Source organism: Rhinoderma darwinii, chromosome 3 (assembly GCF_050947455.1).
Source record: "Rhinoderma darwinii isolate aRhiDar2 chromosome 3, aRhiDar2.hap1, whole genome shotgun sequence".
NCBI classification, from domain to species: domain Eukaryota; kingdom Metazoa; phylum Chordata; class Amphibia; order Anura; family Rhinodermatidae; genus Rhinoderma; species Rhinoderma darwinii.
The window spans coordinates 190,461,331-190,477,753 of NC_134689.1; the positions used below are offsets into that span (position 1 = coordinate 190,461,331).

General features: G+C 39.1%; 1 protein-coding gene across 2 annotated transcripts in view; it reads right to left on the minus strand.

Moving 5' to 3' along the window:
- The window catches only part of GRM8 (glutamate metabotropic receptor 8), a 1,038,560-nt gene that overhangs the window by 183,293 nt on the left and 838,844 nt on the right, over window positions 1-16,423 (minus strand). For both annotated transcript variants that reach the window (XM_075857175.1, XM_075857176.1), the window contains exon 8: window positions 8,040-8,176. In XM_075857175.1, coding sequence (XP_075713290.1) covers window positions 8,040-8,176 — 137 coding nt within the window. The remainder of the gene's footprint in view (window positions 1-8,039; window positions 8,177-16,423) is intronic.

The following is a 16,423-nucleotide window of genomic DNA, read 5'->3' on the forward strand; positions in this document are numbered from 1 at the left end:
TTAAATTTTTATTTGAAATTGTTAAAGGAACATACCAAGCAAAATGGATACGCTGTGTTTGGCTAGGATCACACACACAGTTTTGATGCAGTTTTTGGTGCAATTTTCAGCTCAGTTTTTTTTAGCTACAGCCAGAAGTAGATCCGAAAGGAAAGGTATAAAGAACTGATGCATCTCCTTTCTATTATGTCCACTCCTGTATTTGGCTAAAAAAAAACCTGATTCATAAACTACACCAAAAACAGCATCAAAGCTGCATGTGTGATACTGGTCTTATGCCTAATGCAGAGCCTGCATGAAATAGAGATTCAAAGAATGCCAAAAAGAAAGAATTCCTGTGCCATGCATTACCCCCTCAGGCCCACCATGAAGCATAACACATTGCTAGGCATGCTGCGCAACTAAAGAATATCTGATAATGCATTTTTTTTTAATCTGCAGTATGTCAATTGTATTTGCATAAATGCTGCTTATTTGTTTGCAGGTTTTCCCCAATTGAATTCAATGGGAAGGTAAAAAGCGCAACAAATAGCAGAAGTTGCGTATTTTGCGCTGGAAAAGCATAGGTTCCGTTGCATAAAACGCTACTCAGAAAAATAATAATCTTATGCTTGCCCAGAATTCTGTGTTTCTTCATTCAGGCCGACCTCCTGGGATAACGTTTCATCCTATTTGACATGGAATGAAACGTCATCCCAGGAGGCCCGGCTGCAGGACGGCGGAGGGACGCGTCGCCATTGCTGCGTAAGTATGAATCATTTTTTTCTGTGCAATTTTTCGCAGTGGACATTCCGGCCGGAAAACTGCGCCACAATTTGGTGGTTTAACACAGGATATCCGTCTTGTGTGAACATACCCTTAATGTTATTATTTTGGTCACTATATATATATATATATATATATATATATATATATATATATATATATGTATATATATATATATGTATACACACACTACCTTTCAAAAGTTTAGGGTCACTTAGAAATTTCCTTATTTTTGAAAGAAAAGCACAGTTTTTTTCAATGAAGATAACATTAAATTAATCAGAAATACACTCTATACATTGTTAATGTGCTAAATGACTATTCTAGCTGCAAACGTCTGGTTTTTAATGCAATATCTACATAGGTGTATAGAGGCCCATTTCTAGCAACCATCACTCCAGTGTTCTAATGGTACATTGTGTTTGCTAACTGTGTTAGAAGGCTAATGGATGATTAGAAAACACTTGAAAACCCTTTGTTAAGGATCTGCCAGGCACAGCTTCTGTATCCACGCCCATTGGTAATCAGTCTGCACCTGCTTCTATGTCTGTGAGACTGACTCCATCTTCCACCACTCAGGATGGCAGGCTTAGGAGTGGGAGAGCCTATCACAGCCTGGCCAGACGGAGCTAGCTCCCGCCCTCTGTCTATTTATACCTGCCTTTCCTGTTCCTCCTTGCTTGTGATTCTTCTCGTTTTGTTTCCTGGCCCTGCTGCAGCTTCTTGAACCATTTGACTCTGCTTCATATTGACCCTGGCTTACTGACTACTCTCCTGCTCTGCGTTTGGTACCTCGTACACTCCTGGTTTGACTCGGCTTGTTCACTACTCTCCTGCTCTGCGTTTGGTACCTCGTACACTCCTGGTTTGACTCGGCTCGTTCACCACTCTTGTTGCTCACGGTGTTGCCGTGGGCAACTGCACCTTTTCCCTTGCTTCTGTGTACCCTTGTCTGTTTGTCTGTCGTGCACTTATTGAGCGTAGGGACCGTCGCCCAGTTGTACCCCGTCGCTTAGGGCGGGTCGTTGCAAGTAGGCAGGGACTGAGTGGCGGGTAGATTAGGGCTCACTTGTCTGTTTCCTTACCCCCATCATTACACCCTTGTGCAATTATGTTAGCACCGCTGTAAACAGTTTTGCTGTTTAGAGGAGCTATAAAACTGACCTTCCTTTGAGCTAGTTGAGAATCTGGAGCATTACATTTGTGGGTTCGATTAAACTCTCAAAATGGCTATAAAAAGAGAGCTTTCATGTGAAACTTGACAGTCTATTCTTGTTCTTAGAAATGAAGGCTATTCCATGCGAGAAATTGCCAAGAAACTGAAGATTTCCTAGAACGGTGTGTACTACTCCCTTCAGAGGACAGCACAAACAGGCTCTAACCAGAGTAGAAAGAGAAGTGGGAGGCCCCGCTGCACAACTGAGCAACAAGACAAGTACATTAGAGTCTCTAGTTTGATAAATAGATGCCTCACAGATCCTCAACTGGCAGCTTCATTAAATAGTACCCGCAAAATGCCAGTGTCAACGTCTACAGTGAAGAGGCGACTACGGGATGCTGGCTTTCAGGGCAGAGTGGCAAAGAAAAAGCCATATCTGAGACTGGCTAATAAAAGGAAAAGATTCATATGGGCAAAAGCACACAGACATTGGACAGAGGAAGATTGGAAAAAAGTGTTATGGACAGACGAATCGAAGTTTGAGGTGTTTGGATCACACAGAAGAACATTTGTGAGACTCAGAACAACTGAAAAGATGCTGGAAGAGTGCCTGACGCCATCTGTCAAGCATGGTGGAGGTAATGTGACGGTCTGGGGTTGATTTGGTGCTGGTAAAGTGGGAGATTTGTACAAGGTAAAAGGGATTTTGAATAAGGAAGGCTATCACTCCATTTTGCAACGCCATAACATACCCTGTGGACAGCGCTTGAATGGAGCCAATTTCATCCTACAACAGGACAATGTCCCAAAGCACACCTCCAAATTATGCAAGGACTATTAAGGGAAGAAGCAGGCAGCTGGTATTCTATCTGTAATGGAGTGGCCAGCGCAGTCACCAGATCTCAACCCCATAGAGCTGTTGTGGGAGCAGCTTGACCGTATGGTATGCAAGAAGTGCCCATCAAGCCAATCCAACTTGTGGGAGGGGCTTCTGGAAGCATGGGGTGAAATATCTCCTGATTACCTCAGAAAATTAACAGCTAGAATGCCAAAGGTCTGCAATGCTGTAATTGCTGCAAATGGAGCATTCTTTGACGAAAGCAAAGTTTGAAGGAGAAAATTATTATTTCAAATAAAAATCATTATGTCTAACCTTGTCAATGTCTTGACTATATCTTGTAGTCATTTTGCAACTCATTTGATAAATAGAAGTGTGAGTTTTCATGGAATATATATATATAGCAAAAAAGAAAGCAGCAGCACTCACACAGAAATTGTTGATCAGGTGCCCAGCAAAACGTCCCGATCCTCGGACGTAATGTAATGTATAGAAAAAGAAACTTTGCAGCACTCCAATATGAAAAAAGTGGTGGTTTATTCACTCCAGATACAACACCAACGTTTCAATCCTACAATAGGATCTTTATCAGGCTTGACATTTCGATTATGTACTAATAAGAACCAAAAAAAAGTACATTTTGAATTTACTTCACAGCCACATACGTATCTATTATTTTCCCCTTTTGCCCTTTTCTTTGTATATATGGCAACGTTTACCACTTTATTTGAAATATAGGAGGGTGGAATAGCCCTAGCCTGTCCAATAGGTTAAAAAACATAAAACCACAAGAATAATCATGACATAAATGCCTGAAAAGGTTTGAGGGGTGGAAGTCATAATGGTGACAGGGCACCACACTAAGTATGTGACAATCATCTCTCACTGACTATTCTACACTTTCCTGAATATTGTATGTTCTCAGTAGTCTGTTTTGAAGACACGCCTGAATAATGACAGGTATACAATTTGAAAGGGAAAACTGGATCTGCCTGTTTCAAAACATTTTGTGGAAAAAGGTCATAATGAACGTGATCTACGATTTATGATCCTGGACCATGTTCCATTGCCAAAACGAGGTGGTGATAGACTCATAATGCTAAAAAAAACTTAAATTGCAATGGATTTTTAATTTGGACACATTGAGACCTAAGGGATTCAATGTAGATTTCCAAATATCCGGACATATGCTTTAATGATATATTTCAGGATTTATACATTGTATTGAGGTTAGCTTGCCTTGTATTCCCCCTGAATTCTGCCATTTCTTTCTCTCGTATAGGATATATGATTGATAATCAATTTTAATATTTCGTCATTTTGTCATTTTTTGATACAGAATTGAAATATGAATAAATACAGGATGAGCCATCCACCATTCTAGATAATTGGACAATCCAGTTTATATATAGAATAACATATGTTTTTTATAATGAAATTGTCGGGTATCTACCGTTGACAGCAGCAGCTTTGTTCCTTAATATAACGATATTGTCGAGTAGTTGTCACTCCCATACTGACATCCCACTTGGTTATAAATATATGAAAAAATGTCCTTTATATGATATATAATAGACCGTTATGTTTTCTCAAGGTGGCTTCTGCACGGAGGTGGAGAATATATACCTGTACCTCTCATGGAGCTTGCTTGATGTACCACGATATACGTGGGCAAGATGGCAATGACCCGGTCTTAATTATCGCTGGACTTAAATAAATGAAAAAAACTTAAAAAAATTGTGTTTTTTGCCTTTATTGGAGATTTGCGCATTTTGCGTATATAACACATAGTGTTTTGACAGCGTTGCCTAGGCACCGGCTCACGCTAAGCGAGCATTGGCTGAGTAACATGAATGCCATGACAACAGTTGATGCTTTGATTTCATTGGTTAGCGCTGCTGCCTCTGATAGATGCCTTTCAATTAGTCTGTGATTAGGGATATTATTCCCAATATGTGTCCAGGATTATGCGATAGGAGAGTGGCTCTTGTTTCCTCCTCCTTATGAATATTCATGAGCTTTTCTGACAGTTGATGATTTTTTAAGTTTTATATGATGTATTATCACTGTGCACTTTATTTGATATATGTACGATATATGTATGTAACATATGCACAATTTGAATGTACTTTAAATGCAGTTTCTTGTATGCTTTTTACAACTCTGATGTAATGATCACTAATGATGTATTCACAAGTGGAGGGTATAAAACCCTGATTGACACATATCCCCATTGCTTGACAAAGGTCCTGCTGAGAGGACTGAAACATAGCTATTTCTGTACATGGGTGAATAAACCACTATCTTTGCAACTACTTTTGGAGTGCTGCGTCTATTTCCTCGTTTGTGTATCCAATTCAGGACTGTGTGGATGACGGTCAAGGACGCATAGCACTGTGATACTTGAATTCTCTGAAGTGCTGCTTTTTTCTACCTACTATATATATATATATATATATATATATATATATATATATATATATATATATATATATGTATATATATATACATACATATATATGTATATATATATATATATATATATGTGTGTGTGTGTGTGTGTGTGTGTGTGTGTGTGTGTGTGTGTGTGTGTGATTTTGGTTAAAATAAAGGCATTTCAATTATGCACTAATAAGAACCCAAAAAAAAGTAAATTTTGAATTTACTTTACGGCCACATACTTATACATTATTTTCCCCTTTTGCCCTTTTCTTTGTATATATGGCCACGTTTACCACTTTATTTGAAATATAGGAGGGTGGAATAGCCCTAGCCTGTCCAATAGGTTAAAAAACATAAAACCGCAAGAATAATCATGACATAAATGCCTGAAAAGGTTTGAGGGGTGGAAGTCATGATGGTGACAGGGCACCACACTAAGTATGTGACAATCATCTCTCACTGACTATTCTACACTTTCCTGAATATTGTATGTTCTCAGTAGTCTGTTTTATTTAAGTCATCCCTAGGGTAATGACTGCGGCTACCGCTCCCCATCGTCAGACGTCCGAGACCGCAGTCTCTTGGCCGCCTGCCAGCATCTCCCTCATTGGAGATGTCAGCTCGCGCTGCTTTCCCGTCCTGGACTTAGTATTAGGGTGCACGCGCGGCTCGTTACTGGCCTTAAAGGGCACCTACTAAAGTTTCCCCAACCTATCCCCAGATCACCCTGGACTATAAAAAGGGCTCCGCCCTTCCCCTCCTTGCCTGACCGTTATTGTTGTCTACCAATGTTCATATTGCAAATAGTCCCTTGGTTGTATCCTGCTCCCAGTGTTCCCATATCCCGTATCCTGTTGCTGTATTGTCTCCTTTACCTGAGCCTTTAGTTGGAGTCGTGTGTATCATCTGCCACGTCTGCTTTTATCTGCCACATCAAGTTCTACCGTGCCTAAGCCTCTGCTACTGTCTAGACTCGTACATGTACTTTAATGCGAAGGACTTTTGCATAGACTGTTGTTTGGTCAGATGCCACTCCACTATGGCGGAGCAGACTAAGGGGTCTACATACCCCTAGATCGTGACAACTAGCTATCAGCAATCCTCCTGCCATGTGCGTAACTTCATCCTAACTAGTAATTGTTAGAGTATAACTAATGAAATAACATTTTAGCCAACTCATATTTGCACCAAGTCAGGTATTAAAATAATTATAAAAAAATATTTAAAAGATAAAGTCAGGTTTTAAAATAATTATAAAAAAATATAAAAATTCATGTATTGAATAAAGAATTTTCAGACATTGCTACACTCCTCAACATTGAAAGTGCAACACCAAAAGGGCAAGCCATAAGGTTATGCAAATAGAGGAATTAGCTAAGATCGGCAAATGATCAAATTTTCAAGCACCTAGCTCCAAGCTGTGGCATGTGGGAGGTAGCGTAAAAGCCAGATTGAAAGCAAAGTTTATTAGCCACATGAAACCTCAAAAATCACGTGGTGTGGAATTATTGTGCAATGCCTCCTGTTCGTCGACGTGCCAGTTATCGACACTTGTCGCATACTAAGAGGGACAGAATCCTTGAACTAAGACACCTTGGTTTATCACTCCGGCAGATCACTATGTGCCTAGTCCGAGAGATCAGCATTGTTCAACGTTACATGTCCCGGAGGTTGGGAGAACCACAACAAACAGGAATGACAGCAAGAGGTGCATGGAGATAACCTCTGCAAAGACAGATTGTCTGATTGGATGAATGGCGCGTAATGATCCATTCTATACTGCAAGTGATATTGTAAGTCACAGCCCAAGCCTAGGGCGGCAACGTGTGTCGACTGAAACCATCAGAAGGCTTTTGCACAACATTGGGCTACGAGCCAGACGTTTAGCTACATTGACTACACGCCACCGCTCTCAAAGGCTATCATGGTGCACTGCAAGACTGCAATGGCGGCTGGAATGGAGGTTTAACCTCTTCAACGATGAGTACCGCTTTTGTCTCAGATGCAATGATAGCCGGCGATTGGTCTGGAGACCACATGGGCAACGCTATGAAGAGGCCTTCACAAGGAAACATTACATCAGTCCTACTCGAGGCAATATGCTGAGGGGTGGCATAATGTACGATAGCCGGACCCTTCAAGTCTACATTTCAGGCACACTAACAGCTCCGCGATACAGGTACTTGGTCGCGAAACCAGTGGTACTGCCGTTTCTCCAAAATTTCCCAGAAGCCATTTTTCAACAGGACAATGCCAGCTCGCGTGTTGATTGTGCTACTGTGAGTGGCCTGTGTGACCTGAAAGTGCTACTATTTTCCATCAAGCACATCTGGGATATCATTGGTCGGCAATTGCAAAGAGAGCTGCCAACAGCCAATCTTGATGATTTGCATGCCCTTGCGCATTCAGAGTGGCATAACATTCCTCAGACAACTATTAAAACTTCATTGATAGCATGCCAAGACATGTAAGGGCGTGTATTTTTGCACGTGGCGTTTATACTCCATACTGAATATTTTAAGATGTTTAGAAAATTTTGCTTCGGTTTTTTATCATTTGCATATCATTAACATGTCTATTGATCCTGTGATATCTACAATTCCAAAACTTTACCTTCTTGGTGTTGTAATTTCTATGTTGAGAAGTGCATGTTTCAGCTATTTAAACAAACCTACAATCTCCTTTGAGTATACTTTACTTGTTTAACCCTATAAGTTAATATAATTTAAAATACATTTGGATTTCAAACAATGTTTTTCTTCCTATTTCTACCCATAAATCTATATTTCTACTGACAAAAAAGAGGCAGAGGTCACTAATAAGTGTACAACATACATTAAGATGTAGCTGGTTGGTCCAATGTCCAATGACCTTGTATTCTGCAGTTTTATTTACTATTTGATACTGGTAAATATCATAGCGTCCTGGGGCATCTCCATTTTCATTGTAAGTGACTGGTGTTCCAGCACTGCCTAGAAGATAAAAGAGATAGATTCTGATATTTATAAGAAAAAACATCAACAAATCAAAGATGCATCTGTATACACAAATTTATTTCTGTACAAACACATATAAAAAGAAAATAGAAGAATGCTGTGAAGATTCATCATGTTTCTTATATCATATAAGGGCTTCCAACAACAACAACTACAAAAAAAATAGAGTAAATGCATGAAAATACAACAGTCAGTCCATTTTTTTTATTTTCAAAGCGTACACCAAAAGGTTAACAATATCTGAATTTATTATAGAATAGTACTTTTAAGAATACAATGAAGGAAGACTAGGTAAGAAATAGTGTAAACCATATCCAGAACTGGGTAGAATTAATGACAGCAACATCTTTTAGACAAGACAATGCAGTGGACACCAACTATTATGTAAACCAAGTAATCTCAAGGGCACGTTCAGACGTGGCGGAATTTTTCCGCTGCAAATGTTGGTGCAGATTTGCGGCACTTACACAATGAATCTGCACCAACATTTGCATACTTGACAGGTAATTCAGACGTTGCAGACATCACCGCGGACTTGCCAGAGATTTCAGTTTTTGCATTGCAAAGTCTGAAATACGCAGTGAAATTCCGCTTTTTCTCCGCTATGGAAAGAGCATGCTGCGGAGGGAAAAATCTGCACCGCAGCCTTATTTCCGCAAAGTAATTTTTTGCAACGTCTAAACTAACTTTCCTAAAAATGTATAGAAAGAAATGAAACAAACGGCTACCGCAGAATTCCACTGCGGACTGTCTGCAGCGGAATTCCACAGCAATTCCGCCATGTCTGAACGTGCCCTAAGGCCATTTTACACTGGCCAATTATCAGGAAAACGAGCATACACAGAACGCTCGTTCCCAATCATTGCCGTGTGTAAACAGGGCAACGATCAGCCGATAAACGAGCAAATATTCATCGGCTTCACTTTTATTTATAAGTATGTAAGATTTGGATTAAGGGTAAAATCACACACACAGTTTTTTGGTGCAGTTTTTTGTACCAAAGCCGGAAGTGGATCTAAAGGAAAGAAAAGGTGTATAGAAAAAACTGATGCATGTCCATTTTTTTGTGTCCACTCCTGTGTTTGGCTCAAAAAATTGAGCCAAAAACTGCATCAAAACGGCATCAAAACTCTGTGTGTTGTCCTGGCCTTAGACAAACAAACAAACAAACAAACAAAGAAATAAAGAAATAAATAGGAACATTGAGGTTGATATCATGTATATTCATACATTATAAATGGAGAATACTTGACTCTAAGAACACAAGAAGAAACACAACTATCTGAAAAGAAAATTTGTTTTATGCCTCTAGACTTTCTTACACTTGAAACACAACATAATCATTATATACTGCATGTTTTTACTTTATATGGAAGACTCTTTCATCCAGTTGAATTTCTATTAAAAAACACAGTCTTATTGTTTCAATTCATAACTAGTTTACAAACACAATTCAAGATTTAGACTGATATTAAAAATCAGCGTACAATAAGTATAGAATAGCAACATTTTAAAATAGTTCATTTAGCTTTCCATGGTTGCAAAAATGTAATGATAATAATAATAATTAATAATTAATAATAATAACAATAATAATAATAATCATCAAAGGGATATAAAAATAAAATATGATGTATTCTGTTCATAATATTTTCACGTTAAAGCAGTAAAATGTCTCCTAAATTCAACTTGTATATGCTGCAAGCCAATCATGAAGCAAATATTTGTGAAAATTATATAAAATATAAAAAGGGTTCTTTATATTAAAGCAGTTTCGCTTTAATTTTATGTATAAATACCTGCTATGTAATTTTCAAATCTTCAATGTTATTATAATGAGATTATTTACAAAGGGGAAAGAATCATGAATGCAGTGTGACTGTCCACTATAAACTGGATATTCCTGTTAAAAGCTGTCAGCAGTTTTTAGGCCTCAAAACTGCTGACAGTGCAATACAGGGGAGGGCATTGTAACCACACCTTTAATCAATATTTAATTCCTCCAGCGCCACAGTCACAAGTGGCACTGAGGCGGGCACTTGATGTTCAAGTGCTCACTAGCTTGCCTCACTGCATGCTGGAAACCCCGTCCCTCTGATCTAAGTGATGGCCCTAGCGGTCTTCTTAGTGACTGCCAGAGCCGTCAATCAGAGCAGAGAGTGGCACTTGCGATCGCTGTGCAGCTTGCATGACCGAGACAAATAGTAATGTTACAATGCCCACTCCCTCCCCGATATCATGCTGTCAGCAGTTTTGAGGCCTCAAAACTGCTGACAAATTCCATTTATTACACCATACCCTGACCACATAATGTTCATATAAACTATTCAGTACAGTATTGTTATTTATTCGTCGTCAATACTCCTGTATGTATAGAAAACAGTATATATTGTTACATATTATGTACAATTGCAGAGAGAAAGAATGAGAGAAATATTGTTAATTAGTAAAGAGGAATTTTGGAAAGACAGCTAGACCCTACGACACGTAAACTTAAAAGCATAGAAGAAAACATGACCGCAAGAACGACTTTGGTAATGCAAAATGGTGAGACGGGAACACTGATAAACCAGAGATAGTGTGCAACCAAGAACAAAGCAGAGCAGGTAGACACACAGGATAGTGACAAAGACAAAACAGAATCATGACAAGAACAATTCATTGGAAACTACTAAGATACAATATCATGAGAAGGAGAAAAGAAGAAACAAAGAAGAGGAGTTTAGACCTTTTATATCGAAATCACAGAGAAAAAAACTGTCAATACTGGTATTTAATTTTTATAAGTAAAAATCCTTATGTAAAAATAAAAAAAGGTTAAACACGTTTTTATATGCACTTGATTAAGTACAATAGCATTCCACTGACTTTAAGCTAATGTAAGAGACAGTGTAACAGAAAAGGAAGGTTAGTATGCAGCTGATGTTTGTAATTTATCTTCTAGCCTGTTCTGACAGCAATATGTTCTCTGTTTGCCTGAGAAGCTTTCTGTGGTATGAGCGAGGTTGGTCGAATCCCAAGCTTTCAAGACCCAAAGGTCAAATAACAGGATTACTATATATATAAATAGCCTGCTAGGCAACATGAGATGCACAAGAATCATGGTTTGGTAAGTCCGTAATCCATAAGCCTTCTATAATAGAAATCCATGTAACAGCCATCAAATTATTATTCCCAGAGCCAAAGGACCATTGTGGCACCACAACCAACCCTAACCCAAAAGAGACTTCTATGTTACTGCCATTAAGTGCCTCAACTTTATATATCTGAAAGGTTGTCTGCGGCCATTCCTTTTGGAAACCAGTGCATGTCAATCAGTGCATATTTCATTTTATTTTTACACTTATTGCAATTGCTATTATCAATTTCAATTATTTACATTTAGAATGAACCAGTCAATAAGTGTCTGATGAGTAAATCAGTGAATATTCACTTTGAATTTCAGCCTCCATTTTCTTATATGAGGGAAATATAAGAAATTTGCTGGCTGGTAAAATCCTGTCCAAGCAAATTTTCACAGATTCTCACCGTCTCTTTCTCTCTATAAATTTATATATATTTATATATGTATAGTCTGTAGTAAAAGAGAAAATGACGCCTTCAGGCTGCACTCCTCATTAGATTACATTTTAAAGTTTTTTCTGTCCCAGTTGGAAAACTAATTTGTACTTATTTGTGCTAAAGTCTTTAATATCCATACATAATTTTGAAAGGAATATTACAGTGTCTGAATCTAATATGACTGGATGGAATGCTTTGGCATATAATTGGTTTATTATAAGAATTTAAGAACCATAAGATCAAAAGAAAAAGTATGGATTGGAAATACTTTTTCACAATATGTCCTATTTCATCTCTTAGTTGCAACAAAATAAAGCAATCAGTTGGAGCAATTTGGGTTCGTTCTGCAACCTGAACCTTAAAATAATATTATGTATTTCTAGCTCAATGAAAATATTTCCGTTAACAAAGAACTTAAAATGTTGATGTTGGTTAGTGATGCAAAGAAATTATACTGCCGGTACATAGACACTTGTATAAAATATATTGTAAATTCATACTGTGTATGGCATCAAAATCATCAAGTCATATATAATGCAATATAACTAATTAGACTAAGATGTACCCTTTTAATGTGACACGTAAGGATGGGCGATTAATCAAATTAATTTGATTAATCCGCCCTCAAGGCCTCTGGCCATTCTGTTTTAGAATCGATGAATAGATTCCCTAGTGGCGTCGTTGCGTCATTCTGCAGGAGGAAGCTCAGCCTTGCCGCCTCGTCACATGCCTGCTGATTCAGAGAATCTGCGCCCCGTCGCCTTATCTGCTCCCTGTTCTGTCGTGGTTCCACCTCTACCGTTTCACACGACCATGATTGGCCCATGAATAACGTGTGTCGGCGGGATTTCCCGGCCCGACCACTGTACAAGTGAACGGGACTCCTGGCATCATAGTCGTATATGGTGCTAGGAGTCCCTGCTGCCCACAGAACTACTGTTCTGTACTGAACAAAATGATACAGTACGGAACAGCAGCTCCGTGGGGAAGCAGGGACTCCTAGTAGAGTGCACACCCCCTGTAGCTAGCAACCCCCTTTAGATAGCACCAATGTAGCTTGGTCTAGGAGCAGAACCCCCGACCAGAGAGTTTCTACTCATAGAGGGAGTCCCTAACAGCTCTGTCCATATGGACATTGACGTCAGGGACTCCCTCTAAGAGCGAAATCCCTTGCCAGAGCATCAGCAACCTCTCGCCGGGGATTCCGCTCCAGGACGAGCCCCTGTTGTCACTGTCCATATAAAGACAATACATTTTTTGTCAAAATCTCCCAGCCCTCGTGACAATTATGAAAGATTTGAATTGATAACAACGCTTGTTAAAAATTTATATTTTTTGCCTCTTCAAACAAAAAAGTATTGTCCTCATACACATGTTAAGATTTTAAAAGTTAATTTGTTTTCTGGATAACTCCTTGCCACATCATGCCTTAAATGTATGCTGGGTGGCAACTCATGGTGGGGCCAATTTATCAAAGTTTGGTACTGCACGTATACACAGATAATTAGCTGTACAAGACAGGATGTGAATATTGATGAGGATGATGATATTAATCCATAGAGTATCCGATGGGGTTTTCTTTCTACCCTTCACAGTGTCAAACGGGTACCTCTTTCTGAGGATTGACCATTAATTTGCATAATTTGTAAAAAACTGGTGAACAATGCTGTTATTATTATGAATACAGGTCATATCATAAATACATTTTAATAGGTTATTTAAAGTTGTGAGTCAACTCCGGAACAATTGTATTATTGCAATGTCTAAGTGTTTAGAAACCACAAGAACTCACCCACAAAGTGGCAGACAACTTAAAGAGGCTCTGTCACCAGATTTTGCAACCCCTATCTGCTATTGCAGCAGATAGGCGCTGCAATGTAGATTACAGTAACGTTTTTATTTTTAAAAAAACGAGCATTTTTGGCCAAGTTATGACCATTTTTGTAATTATGCAAATGAGGCTTGCAAAAGTCCAAGTGGGTGTGTTTAAAAGTAAAAGTCCAAGTGGGCGTGTATTATGTGCGTACATCTGGGCGTTTTTACTACTTTTACTAGCTGGGCGTCCTGATGAGAAGTATCATCCACTTCTCTTCAGAACGCCCAGCTTCTGCCTGATCACGCTGTGACGTCACTCACAGGTCCTGCATCGTGTCAGACGAGCGAGGACACATCGGCACCAGAGGCTACAGTTGATTCTGCAGCAGCATCAGCGTTTGCAGGTAAGTAGCTACATCGACTTACCTGCTAACGCCGATGCTGCTGCAGAATCAACTGAAGCCTCTGGTGCCGATGGGTCCTCGCTCGTCTGACACGATGCAGGACCTGTGAGTGACGTCACAGCGTGATCTCTCGAGAACACGGCTGTGTCTGCACTGCCAGAAGCTGGGCGTTCTGAAGAGAAGTGGATGATACTTCTCATCAGAACGCCCAGCTAGTAAAAGTATTAAAAACGCCCCGATGTACGCACATAATACACGCCCACTTGGACTTTTACTTTTAAACACACCCACTTGGACTTTTGCAAGTCTCATTTGCATAACTACAAAAATGGTCATAACTTGGCCAAAAATGCTCGTTTTTTTAAAAATAAAAACGTTACTGTAATCTACATTGCAGCGCCTATCTGCTGCAATAGCAGATAGGGGTTGCAAAATCTGGTGACAGAGCCTCTTTAAAGTTACAGAGAAGGTTCGCCGAGTACTGAGGCGCATAGTGCATAAAAGTCACCAACTCTCTGCTGACTCGAGTACTGAAGAGTTCCAAACCTCCTCTGACATTAACATCCACACAAAAACTGTGCCCCGGGAGCTTCATGATATGGGTTTCCATGGCTGAGCAGCTGCTTGTAAGTCTAACATCACCAAGAAAAATGCCAAGTGTCAGTTGGAGTGGTGTAAAGCACGCTGCTATTGGACTGAAACTCTAGAAATGTGTTCAGTGGAGTAACAAATCATCCTTATCTATCTGGCAGTCTGATAAACGAGTTTAGGTTTTTGCGACGACCAGGAAAACGTTACCTGCTTGACTTCTTTGTACCAACTGTAAGCTTTGGTGGAGGAGGGATAATGCTATGGGGTTGTTTTTTCAGGAGTTAACATTAGTGTCTGACCTCACAAATGTTCTTCTGGATAAATGGATTTAGAATGGGATGTCATAAAAACTCATGAAGGAATTGTAGGTGTCCCAATTCTTTTGTTTATATAGTGTATTTGTATACGTAGCATAACATTAATCTCTGAATAAGTAGTTACATATAGTTACATAGTGTTACATAGGACAGCACCGTGGCTCAGTGGTTAGCACTGTTGCCTTCCAGCATCGTAGTCCTAGGTTGTAATTTGACATAGGGCAACATCTGCGTGTAGTATGCGTGTAGTATGCGTATAGTATGTGTGTGTGTGTGTGTGTGTGTGTGTTTACTCCGGGTACTCTAGCTTCCCCAATACTCCAAAATCAAACAGATACGGATTTTAGATTGTGAGCCCCACTGGAGACAGTGAGTGGTGACAACTTCTGTACAGAACTGCGTAATTTGGTGGCGCTATATAAGCAACATAAATAAATAGTATGATTGAAAAAAAACAAAAAACATGTCCATCAAGTACAACCTAGGCAAGAGAGATAAAGTGGATGTAAATGTAGAAAAGAGGTAAGAATAAATTGTACAATTTTGTTTCCCCTTGATCCAGAAGAAGGCAAAAAAAAAAAAAAACACAAAAGGAATGAGACAATCTGCCTTAAAAGGGAAAAATGTCTTCCTGATCCCAAGTGGTGATCAAACTGGATCAACATTAAAAAAATAATTGTATTATTTATTTAAGTATCAACGTTGTTCTGTTTAACAAATCATCTGATCCAAATTTTGTTTCGTATTTTTTTTTCTTTTATTTTAAATTGGAGTCGAGTACGGTATTGATTCCGTCAAAATGACGAAACCCTTGCACAACTGAGACAAACGGAAACCATTGGCACTGGATCCGTCACAATTGAAATCAATGGTCATGGAAACGGAAACCTATGCTTTCCATCTGAGTCAGTCAGGGCTCCATTCTGATGGAGAGCTCCAATGTTCCATCGGAATGGAGCCCTGACGCAGATGTGAACGAAGCCTTATATAGGGAAAAATGGTCACAAATAGTTAAAGAAAAAAAAAAAAGACACATTCTGTTTTAAGGTTTGGTTCAATAAATAATATTTACCACAAAAACTAATCCACAAATTCTCCTGTGTTTAGTGATGCCAAATATAAGTGTACATTGTGTAATGTATGACATCGCTATAGCAGTAAATACAAAGACCCTATTTTAGTTTTAGATGTATCCTCCTCACTTAAAGGGAATGTGTCGCTAGAATTTTTTTTATTTTTTTTAGTTAAACAGTTAGTGTTTACATGATTAAACATTGTTCTAATTTTTTTAATTTTTTCACGAGTCAGGAAATATTATAAATTAGATTCTAATTTATAACATTTCCCAGTGCTGGTCACTAGATGGAGCAATTCCCAAAATTGCAGCATTGGCATGTGGTAAAGCAACCACATTGCTTTATGCTGCAAAATTTGAGAAGACTCACTCACTCTAGCGTCCTCAAACAATCCCCCCTCCTTTCTCCTGGCTAGTGCCAGGAGAAAGGAGGGGATTGAACGGTCAAACCTCCTACACT